The sequence below is a fragment of the Anarhichas minor genome, unplaced genomic scaffold, assembly GCF_050575085.1.
Source record: "Anarhichas minor isolate MPS153535 unplaced genomic scaffold, ASM5057508v1 ptg000042l, whole genome shotgun sequence".
Classification (NCBI taxonomy): domain Eukaryota; kingdom Metazoa; phylum Chordata; class Actinopteri; order Perciformes; family Anarhichadidae; genus Anarhichas; species Anarhichas minor.
In genome coordinates, this window is record NW_027466488.1 from 12729844 (window position 1) to 12742151 (window position 12308).

At 42.0% G+C, this 12308-nt stretch overlaps 1 protein-coding gene across 1 annotated transcript in view; it reads right to left on the reverse strand.

Moving 5' to 3' along the window:
* The window catches only part of il16 (interleukin 16), a 61010-nt gene that overhangs the window by 28885 nt on the left and 19817 nt on the right, over window positions 1-12308 (reverse strand). Inside the window, exons 4-7 of the mRNA XM_076109779.1 lie at window positions 8730-8866; window positions 5953-6070; window positions 986-1129; window positions 64-169 (exon numbers count right to left, since the gene is read on the reverse strand). Of these exons, the coding sequence (XP_075965894.1) occupies window positions 64-169; window positions 986-1129; window positions 5953-6070; window positions 8730-8866 (505 nt within the window). The remainder of the gene's footprint in view (window positions 1-63; window positions 170-985; window positions 1130-5952; window positions 6071-8729; window positions 8867-12308) is intronic.

A 12308-nucleotide genomic window follows, 5' to 3' on the forward strand; every position in this document is an offset into this window, starting at 1 on the left:
CCTCTTGGTGGATGAGAGGTGATTGTTAATTGTACTTTTGAGTGAAAACTGTATGATACACACTGGTTGAGTTGGAGCGTGTCCTATTGCTGACCACCTGTCCTGGTGGGCTCTGCTCAGTCTCCTCTGCGTCCCAGCACCTCTCTTCATTCACCTCTGGGATGGAGAACTAAACACACACACGCACACACACATGGACACACACTATGTCAAAAAGACACAAAAAATGGCAATGTGAGATGAGATTATTTTTTAATGATGGCATACATATAAATATAACAGTGGTTCAGATTACACTCCTGGTGAAAGATTAGTTTACCTGTAGGAAATTTAGGTTTAGAAGTGTGCTTTAAGATTTATAATTAGAAGTAGAATTTATAGCACCTTCGAGGTGGATAGTGAAATGTTAGCAAGTACTTGGGACATACCAATTATGCTTGTAAAGCTTGTGAAGTTGTTATAGAATGTATAGTATGTTTACAGTATGTTTACCATAGAAGTGTTAAGCCATAAAAGACAGTCATTGAATGTATTAAACTGTGAAGAATAGCCAAGGGTCAGACAGGGATTTCCAGACAGGCATTTATAGGGACACGCCGAAGGATACATCATACCTGCGCTCAGGGTCCTCCAGCTGGCTGATGCGAGAAGGAGGAGCCAGCTGGATTTAGCCAAGCCAATAGAAACTAAGACGGACATTTTGAGAACATTTACGAACTATATAAGGAAATTCAGAAAGAGGATTCTTGCTGTTCATCTCATTGTCATCCAGGTGGTGTGTATGACTGCTTTTCCGCGCGGATCATATTTCTATATCGATGCTGTAAATATATATCTATAGATTCTGTAAATAGTGTACTTCACGTTTTAGCTTCTGTAGTATTAAATACTTTTTGATTATAATTGAAACCGGCTGACTTTTTGGCAAGGCTGGACCACATGCGGTCTCTTCCACAGTTTCGAGAGGTTCTTGAACCTAACATACCTTGAGGTGGTTGCTGTTGGCAAGGAGTTCTTCATCTGTGTATCCGGGCAATGACTGAGGATCAGATGGGGAAATGAGAGCCGGATGTGGTAGGTTTGCAGCCAGACTTTGTGAATGTAGAGTGTCCTCACATGTGGAAGTGTCCTGTATTACACAAAAACGCCAGTCATGAGGCATGTCAATGGCAGAATGTACCTTTAAAGTCCACTTCAGCCATTCATTACTACCCATGGTCCTCTCTACACATTCTGCTTTTACAGTACAAAGCAGTACAGCTCTAAACCCTGCTGTACTACAAAGATCACGCCATCGTTAAGGAACAATTTGAAATGGCTGGACAATGCAGGAAAGACTGGTTAAGGGTCTTGTTTGGTTTGATGATGGTGGGTCGAGGAGAGGGATGAACGAGGTCTTCGTTGTGGTGGGAGCGCCTGGGGTTCAGCTCGTAGTCCCTAGTGTGGTAAGCAATCTAACTGTTAGTCAACTGGAGTAAGTTTTAGCATGTCAGTCTGACCGAAAGAAACACCCGGCCAGGAGAACTTAGTAAAACGGAGGTGAAAGGGGTTAGACTCACATAAAGAGGTCTGTCCAGGTGATTGACTTAATGAGGCACAGGTGGTGGTATCAACACGGCATAGGTCATCAAATTAGTGGTGGAGAAGCGTGGTCTTGTTCCTTAACCTTAGTTATAATAACAACTTAATTTATCAGGACACTTTAACTGCACTCAGCTGATAGAAGGCAAGACAAGGCCACCGATCATTTACCTTTGAGTAGAAAAGAGAGTATCATATAAAGTAGTATGAAAGTGTAGTTATAGTAGTAGCAGTATTGTTTAATATAGAGCTATGTAATGTAGCTCATTAGTATGTCGATAGTATATAGGGTATTATAGTAGTATAGTAAAGTAGAGTAAAGTGAAATTTAATATAATATTAGGAAGTATAGTAGAGTTGTACAGTATAGTATATGGTAATTTAGTATGATATAATATAAATCGGGAGATAGTATCATATAGTATGATAGAAGTAATATACTAGTATAGTAAAGTAGAGCAAAGTAAAGGTAGAGTAGAGTCCAGGCACGCAAAGGTCTATGGTTAACCCTTAAATGGGATCAAGAACAACAATTTACTGACTTCTATCACTGACCATACAAGTTCTATGTGTTTACATGATAAATAAATGTATTATTATCATTAAAACACATTTCAACTTGTCATCTGTATTTGTGAAAGTGGTGCGGTTGAAAGTGGACAGATGTGCAATCTGCTAATGTAAAGATGTAAAGCGAACTGCAGACTGACCAGCTGATGCCTCAGCTAAACTCAGGGCCGGAACAAAGTAAAGCCAGGGGGCATAGAGATCAAGGAAACCAAAAGGAGCAGAGAGGCAGTGGGACATTTCTGGCCAAAAAAAGTGTGGAGAAGCACCAGGCATAACAGGTAAGACCAGCCAATATAACCTGCTGTTGGGGGCTCTGTTTTATAGCTAGAGTGAAGATAATGGTACCATATGAAACTAGATGACCTAAAGTGGACGTGGACGAGGGGCTCAGTTACAAAAATGTTATCAACCTGTTCATAACACCTAATGACTGGCCGAGTAGTAGAGGAAAGTCAGGAGTAGTATAAGATAGTATAACTAGTAGAGTAAAGTGTAGTAACCAGTAGTATAGTATAGTATTGAATGGAGCAGTATAACATAGTATAACTAGTAGAGTAAAGTGTAGTAACCAGTAGTTTAGTACAGTATAGAATGGAGTAGTATAATATAGTATAAGTAGTAGAGTAAAGTGTAGTAACTAGTAGTATAGTACAGTATAGAATGGAGTAGTATAATATAGTATAAGTAGTAGAGTAAAGTGTAGTAACTAGTAGTAGAGTACAATATAGAATGCAGTAGTATAATATAGTATATGAGTAGTAGAGTAAAGTGTAGTAACCAGTAGTATAGTATAGTATAGAATGGAGTAGTATAATATAGTATATAAGTAGTAGAGTAAAGTATAGTAACCAGTAGTATAGTATAGTATAGAATGGAGTAGTATAATATAGTATAAGTAGTAGAGTAAAGTGTAGTAACTAGTAGTATAGTACAGTATAGAATGGAGTAGTATAATATAGTATAAGTAATAGAGTAAAGTGTAGTAACCAGTAGTTTAGTACAGTATAGAATGGAGTAGTATAATATAGTTTAGGTAGTAGAGTACAGTGTAGTAACCAGTAGTAAAGTACAGTATAGAATGGAGCAGTATAATATAGTATATAAGTAGAAGAGTAAAGTGTAGTAACCAGTAGTATAGTATAGTATAGAATGGAGTAGTATAATATAGTATATAAGTAGTAGAGTAAAGTGTAGTAACCAGTAGTTTAGTACAGAATAGAATGGAGTAGTATAATATAGTATATGAGTAGTAGAGTAAAGTGTAGTAACCAGTAGTATAGTATAGTATAGAATGGAGTAGTATAATATAGTATAAGTAGTAGAGTAAAGTGTAGTAACCAGTAGTTTAGTACAGTATAGAATGGAGTAGTATAATATCGTATAAGTAGTAGAGTAAAGTGTAGTAACTAGTAGTATAGTACAGTATAGAATGGAGTAGTATAATATTGTATAAGTAGTAGAGTAAAGTGTAGTAACCAGTAGTATAGTATAGTATAGAGTAGTATAATATAGTATAAGTAGTAGAGTAAAGTGTAGTAACTAGTAGTAGAGTACAATATAGAATGCAGTAGTATAATATAGTATATGAGTAGTAGAGTAAAGTGTAGTAACCAGAAGTATAGTATAGTATAGAATGGAGTAGTATAATATAGTATAAGTAGTAGAGTAAAGTGTAGTAACTAGTAGTAGAGTACAATATAGAATGCAGTAGTATAATATAGTATATGAGTAGTAGAGTAAAGTGTAGTAACCAGTAGTATAGTATAGTATAGAATGGAGTAGTATAATATAGTATAAGTAATAGAGTAAAGTGTAGTAACCAGTAGTTTAGTACAGTATAGAATGGAGTAGTATAATATAGTTTAGGTAGTAGAGTACAGTGTAGTAAGCAGTAGTAAAGTACAGTATAGAATGGAGCAGTATAATATAGTATATAAGTAGTAGAGTAAAGTGTAGTAACCAGTAGTATAGTATAGTATAGAATGGAGTAGTATAATATAGCATATAAGTAGTAGAGTAAAGTGTAGTAACCAGTAGTTTAGTACAGTATAGAATGGAGTAGTATAATATAGTTTAGGTAGTAGAGTACAGTCTAGTAAGCAGTAGTAAAGTACAGTATAGAATGGAGCAGTATAATATAGTATATAAGTAGTAGAGTAAAGTGTAGTAACCAGTAGTATAGTATAGTATAGAATGGAGTAGTATAATATAGTATATAAGTAGTAGAGTAAAGTGTAGTAACCAGTAGTTTAGTACAGTATAGAATGGAGTAGTATAATATAGTTTAGGTAGTAGAGTACAGTGTAGTGTAGTTTAATTCATAAGCAGCAAAACAGTGCAGTTCTATACAGTCAGAGCTTTTACTGCTACATACCTACTTGTCCTGTATAACCAATAGCTTACTGCATGGTGGTTTATGTTAGCACACTTTATATGGATGGAGTTGTATAACTGACATTTTTAAATCCCCAAACTTTAAAGGTCCATCTATCCGTGGCAACACAGTCTATTTGTCATCTGGATTATCATGAACTAGTCTTTGGAACCACGTGAAAGGGGGCGTTTCATTACTGAAGGGAGCCATTATCAAAAAATCTGCTGAGCCCAGTCGTCACATATTAGACATTCTTTCCTACTGCTCCTTTTCTCCATTTCTCCTTCAGCTTTTTCCAGCCTCCTAAAAGTGACTGAAGTAGATTTGGCAGCATGATGATGCATTCACTACCAAGCAGGAAAGCTCCCACAGCGACAACAATATTAAAACCTCGTCGCATAGGCTACTGCCTCTGTGGCTCCTGAGCTCAGTACAACGCCTCTGGTCCAAAGTGACACATCCATCCATGAGCATGGACTCCTCGTTCCAGGTGTAAAGCTATTACTCTTTATATATTAAAGATATAACATAAAGAATACATTTGTTTTCGCACAACAACATTTTAAAGATTGATATGAAATCACAAAACGTTTCATCAACTTTCCATGACTGGCTGAAGAGATGCCCAAACTTTGCTGTTCCTGTCAATGAATGTATCAAATTCCTTGTCTGTTATTACAGAAATCCATGAGCACTGTGAAGCCTACACATGATATATATGTGACTACATTTTCTTCTTCTCACATTATGCTTCTTGTTGACCAAATTCTTTACATTCCTTTTTGTGTTTGTGTTTTTTGTTCTGACTGAGCTCCATAGAGCCTTGTGTCTGAGTGTGTGTGGGAAGACTTGGAGGTTGCAGCATGAGAAACATGTAGTCTCAGGGTGCTCAGCCATGTAGGCATGCATCTGCTCATTGAGACATTAATTTGAATTTTTTATCATATATTTAAATTCATTCAATGAGCTCATGAGTACTCAGGATCGTGAAACTTATTCATGTCTTTATTACTTCCTACTAGAATACTGTGATTATGTGTCAAAATAAGACCTTCGCATCATGCTGGTTGTTCACCTTTTTGCATCTTTAATTTGGAAAGTTGCTCATAATACACAATATTGATAATAATGCAGCAAATCAAATGTATGAAAAATCATGTGCCCCAAAATTAAGTTGAGGATATGAGGAAGTAGAAGTTGCACTCTGACATATTGGAATTCAAGATACATTAACCAACATGTAACACATTTATAGTTTACACACAACATGCACCTATTTGCATCAACAGGTCAATGGTACACAACGCACTGTGTCTGCTGATGAGCTGTCATTGTACAGCAGTATTCTGCTTTATTGGACAGAAGACAGCAGGGCCGTGTTCTCTTAAAGAATCAGAGGAACCATTTCATGCGTCAGCTGCTGTTACCTCACTGTAGGCTTTAATGTGAATGCTCCTCATCCTCTCCCCTGCCATCCAAGTACTGCCGTCTAGAAACTGTCCGTTAAAGGGTGCCAGCTTGTCTGAGCTCATGAAGCTGCAGCCTCTGGAGAGAAAACATACCGGAGGGTCAAACCTTACTGCATGACTCATTCAGATATACATGATATAACTATTACAGTTAGACTGAAATGGGATTTACACAGTGGCGGCTGGCCAATAGAGGGCAATGGGGCATGGCCCCACCTTGAGCCACAAAAAAAAAAAGAAAAAAAAAAAGAAAAAAAAATTATAATAATAATAAATTATACAAATTGTCAATATTAGTGTTTTTGAACTGTGGAATGTAGACAGTAATATGTGTAAAATGTGATATCTGCGCAAAATATATGCTTTTCCTGCTCGTCCTCTCCGCCTGTGTGCTCGTCTGCTCGTGCTCTCCACCTGTGTGCACGACACGTCTCAGAACGCGCAGCTAGGGGGGCCAAATTGTTTTGGCCCAAAAGAGGCGGGTCTATGAAGCAGTTTAGCCAATTGCTCATTGAAGATATAAATGAGTGACATACAATTTAGCCAATCAGCGCCCTGATTCAGGGCGGGGCCAAAAAGATTTTGCTCCCTTTAGCTGCGCGTTCTCGTCAGGAGAAGTCTCTACAGGCGAGCACTACTCCTCCAAGTCTCGTTTGAGAGGAGAACTTTGGCGGAGATTCTGCAGGCCAAGGAGCTGATATCAGATCAGCCTGACCTCACAATCAGACAGCAGACTAGCGGGAAAGGGAAGCAGTATATGCGAAGCTTCTGTACTAACTGTACACCAGACAGGTTTGGCTAGCTGCATGACGTCATGCTAATAACTTATTTAGCTTTTTAAAACAACGGGGACAGATCCAGCACGGACAGTTAGGGAGTGAGGGATGAGGAGGTAAGGAAACATGAGAACACCAGGGCACACATGGAGAACTCTGTCAAGCTACATATTAGGCAAAGTGAACATCTTTTCTTCTACATAGTTGTCCTCAGTCTCATCTGCTTAACTTGGTCATGGAGGCATCAACATTTAATTGAGATGGTAAATTAACAGTGAAAACTCATCATAGCTTAATTTAACATCAGTATTCATAATTACACTTCATGTACTTCTCCTGATCTTTACCTCCTATAACAAGGTCCAATAGGGGCATCTCAATACATAAACATGTTCTATTATATTATATAAGTGTTATTTACTGCTTTTTTTCGTGTTGGAATAAATGTTAAATATTTAACTGCAAAGTAGTAATGCGTGTTTGATACTTTAATATTTTTGCATTAAATCATACTGGGATGTTTGCTGAAATAGATAGGATGGCCCTACCTAGAACATGTTCCACCAGCCGCCACTGGATTTACAAGTCCCTATTCATGCAAAAACTATGTAAAAATCAAATATATTTGCACATTTACTTTTGGTGGAACACTAAAGCCCACATTACTGAAGGTCTTTTTACTGATTTATCAGATTAAAAGTATCACCACTTGTACTGCTATGGAACCAGGTTTTTACCAGTGTTTGGGTTTACAACACATACATGTACACGGGCAACACAACACATAATATGAAAAGAAACGCAGCAATGCGCCAACAAAGACAGAGTTTATATAATGCACAAAATTGAATATTTCTAAAAATCTGCCTTACAACTACTATTTGAGGAAGCAAATGCACTCAACACATTTATTAGACCTCAAGGATACACTAAGTGCGTTTTGGTAACCTTGAAAGTGAATATAAATTTGCTTTGTTTACATGAAAGCTCCCAATGGCACCTTTAAGTTTGGCTGTGTGAAAGCAGGTTTCAGTATTCCAGTAGAATACCAGTGTTTCAGTATTCCAGTAGAATACCAGTGTTTCAGTAATCTCTATAAATAGACCAAAGGCAACAGGACTAGATTTTGGTATCAGAAGCGCTCTGGTTTCTGTTTGTTCTCGGAGTAGTATTGACTAAACACATTGGAAGAGGCTTTGGTTGATTGCAGGTAAACGGTAAACAGTGTGGAGAGAAAAAGAGGCAGAAAAATGTTCAGAAATGTAATCTGTGATCGACTATCGTCTGATGATGATTAAGCTTTTAATTGGTTTAAAATGAGCTCGTTAACTGGCTACTTGTGAAACAATCCAATCGTCAACTCCAACTCCTGTCTTGTGTCTCAAGTTACTAACCTGACTGTAAACAATGAGCAGAACACAGAAAAGGAGGTCTTGGCCTGGATATCTGCTGGCTACACCAGAACCCCAGAAATACAGCCCCTCGGCCCCAGAGGCTTCTCATCGTCACACCGATAGCTGGTGCGTTCAGACAGCCCCTCCCCCCTTCGGCCTGTTTTCAGGTTTGTGACGCCTGGACAGAAAGTGATCAGTTCCAGTGCAGATGCTGGTTCACCTGTACCCTGTCCATCATGTAACTCTACTCTAGACAAACTGTATAGATCTCATTTACACAGAGACCTCTAAACCTTTTAGAAGAGGTCTGGCCATTCTGAGTGCACAGTGTTCTCTATGTGAAAGCATTTCTCCTGATCTACGTAGGATATCCAGACATTAAGAGCAGGAGGAAATGTCAATCATTGCTTTCTCTCTTCGTGATGATTGGATTCTTTTCTTTCCTGCTACACTTTATCATTTATCCCGATAAGACACATGTATTTTTGTATATTTACACATATTCAGATTTCACCATTATTGTCCAGCACTTAGAGTTGTGGAACTGTTTTTTTTTTTTTTTTACCTGTGTAGGTTCCCTTCATTTCCTGGCTCCACATTAGAGTCTTTTTCCTCTGTCTGGACGCTGTAATCAGCAATTTGTGGTCCACACACGTCCTCAGCGGGCCCTGTGGCTACACACATCCTCCAGATACTACTCTCCTACAGCCACACACAAATACACACAGATACACAGTGAACAAGCATAAGGGAACCTCTATACAGGCAGGTAGAAAGCCAGCTTCAGGAGCATATCAACCATATGGCTGAGTGACAGCAAAGAAAGAGAAAACAGCAGAAAGGTTTTACCTGGGCCATGTATGATTCAATGGCTCTTAAGGGGACAGTACAGTCTGTGACCAGATTATTAAATATAATACAGACAGAATGGCTGTGATTCTTAAATGGCTATGCATGTATTTCCTTTATGTCAATTACTTCAAAAATGGAGCAATCACAAATGTGAACATGTAATCATGTGAAACAAAGTAATCCAACAAATGATGAGCATGAATGAGTTCTTGAAATGAATCTCTGTATGACAACATGGCTCTATTTAAAGAGACTTCATTCATACACTTCTGTTTGAGTGTTAAGGAGGTGGTTTCAAATGGACATGGCTCTGGTATAGTTTCTGTCTGGTAGGTGATTAAGAATGATTGATGTTTAAGAATTAGCCCCAGAGGGGCACTGCTCAGGGTTGTTTAGCAGCCCAGGATTGAGTCCAACATGTGAACAATGTCATTGTGAGCATGTTAGCATGCCAATGTTGGATGCAGAGTTGCTAACTTGTTAACTTGTTTATTTTTTTTTAAGTAGCAGGCAGTCACTTCAATTTGTTTATTATTATAATTAATTTATAAAATTCATTATCATAAGCAAACCATAACACTAAGTCCAAAACCCACAGCTTCTTGAGAGGACATGCACAAAAAGTGTGAATTTCAATAAGAGATTGCTTGATATAAATACAAATGTCTTAAGAATTGAATTAAGTAAATTACTATCTCTAGACTGAATGAGCAAATGTAGATAACACAATGAATTTAACAATGTGTGTCCAATCTGGAAATATAAAGTGTATAGCATATGTTCGTGTTAATAGTAATAGAAAACATACGTTACTATAACATTGTTCCAAGGTGCAATGCAGACCAGGCGGCGGGTCAGGCGGGAGGCCTGGGCGAGCCGATCGCCGGCAGCATAGACTAGCTCTAGGGACGTGGAACGTCACCTCGCTAGCGGGGAAAGAGCCAGAGCTGGTGCAGGAGGTGGAGCGGTACCAGCTAGATATAGTTGGACTCACCTCCACACACAGCACTGGCTCTGGAACCAAGCTCCTGGAGAGGGGTTGGACTTTGTCCTTTTCCGGAGTTGCCCAGGGTGAGAGGCGCCGGGCGGGAGTGGGGATACTCACGAGCCCCCGGCTGAGCGCCGCTGTGTTGGAGTTCTCCCCGGAGAACGAGAGGGTCGCCTCCATGCGCCTACGGGTTGCAGGGAGCAAGGCTCTGACTGTGGTTTGTGCTTATGCACCAAACAGCAGTTCAGAGTATCCGGCCTTCTTGGAGTCGGTGGGAGGGGTCCTGGAAAGGGCGCCGCCTACCGACTCCATAGTTCTCCTGGGGGACTTCAACGCTCACATGGGCAATGACGGAGAAACCTGGCGGGGGGTGATTGGGAGGAACGGCTTGCCCGATCTGAACCCGAATGGTGTTTTGTTATTGGACTTCTGTGCGTGCCATGGTTTGGCCAAAACGAACACCATGTTCGAACATAAGGTGGCTCATAAGTGTACCTGGTACCAGAACACCTTAGGCCGGAGATCAATGATCGACTTTGTAATCGTATCATTTGATTTGCGGCCGTATGTCTTGGACACTCGGGTGAAGAGAGGAGCAGAGCTGTCAACTGATCACCACCTGGTGGTGAGTTGGATCAGATGGCAGGGGAACCGGTTGGAAAGACCCGGCAAGCCCAAACGTGTAGTGAGGGTGAACTGGGAACGTCTGGCGGAAGACCCCGTCCGGGAGGTCTTTAACTCCCACCTCCGGAAGAACTTCTCACACATCCCGAGGGAGGTTGGGGACATGGAATCCGAATGGACCATGTTCAAAGCCTATATTGTGGACGCGGCCGCTAGGAGCTGTGGCCGGAAGGTCATTGGTGCCTGTCGTGGCGGCAACCCGAGAACCCGGTGGTGGACACCGGAGGTGAGGGAAGCTGTCAAGCTGAAGAAGGAGACCTTCAAGGCCTGGTTGGCCCAGGGGTCTCCCGAAGCAGCTGACAGGTACCGGCAGGCCAGAAGGGCTGCAGCTGCGGTGGTCGCGAATGCTAAAACTTGGGCATGGGAGGAGTTCGGGGAGGCCATGGAGAAGGACTTTCGGTTGGCCTCAAGGAGGTTCTGGCAAACCATCCGACGGCTCAGGAAGGGAAAGCAGGGCTTACCCCAGGCTGTTCTCAGCAGGGGGGGGGGACTGCTGACCCGGACAGGGGACATCGTCGGGCGGTGGAAAGAGCACTTTGAGGAACTCCTAAACCCGACCAACATGTCCTCTGCAGAGGAGGCAGCGCCTGAAGATCTAGGGGGAGGCTCACCCATATCCCTGGCAGAGGCCGCTGAGGTAGTCAAAAAGCTACTCGGTGGCAAGGCGCCGGGGGTGGATGAGATCCGCCCTGAGATGCTGAAAGCGCTGGACATAGTTGGGCTGTCCTGGCTGACACGCCTCTTCAATGTCGCATGGGGGTCGGGATCAGTGCCCATGGACTGGCAGACCGGGGTGGTGGTTCCCATTTTCAAAAAGGGGGACCGGAGAGTGTGCTCGAATTACCGGAGTATCACACTACTCAGCCTCCCGGGGAAGGCTTATGCCAGGGTGCTGGAAAGGAGGCTCCGACCGTTTGTCGAACCTCAGATTCAAGAGGAGCAATGCGGATTCCGTCCCGGCCGTGGACCAGCTCTTTACCCTCGCAAGACTACTGGAGGGGTTCTGGGAGTTTGCCCAACCAGTCTACATGTGCTTTGTGGACTTGGAGAAGGCTTTCGACCGGGTCCCTCCGGGGGTTCTTGTGGGGGGTGCTGCGGGAGTATGGGGTGCCGGACCCATTACAATGGGCGATCCGGTCTCTGTACGACTGCAGTAGGAGCTGTGTCCGCATTCTCGGCAATAATTCAGACACGTTCCCGGTGGGTGTTGGCCTCCGCCAGGGCTGCCCTTTGTCTCCGGTCCTGTTCGTGACTTTCATGGACAGGATATCTAGGCGCAGCCGGGGGGTGGAGAACGTCAGGTTCGGGGGTCTTGGGATCGCCTCTCTGCTGTTTGCAGATGATGTGATCCTGTTAGCCTCCTCGGATCGTGACCTCCAGCATTCACTGGGGCGGTTTGCAGCCGAGTGTGAAGCGGCGGGGATGAGAGTTAGCACCTCCAAATCTGAGGCCATGGTGCTCTGCCGGAAACCGGTGGATTGCTCCCTCCAGGTGGGGACGGAGTGCCTACCTCAAGCGAAGGAGTTCAAGTATCTCGGGGTCTTGTTCACGAGTGAGGGTAAGATGGAGCGGGAGATCGACAGACGGATCGGTGCGGCTGCAGCAGTAAAGCAGGCGCTG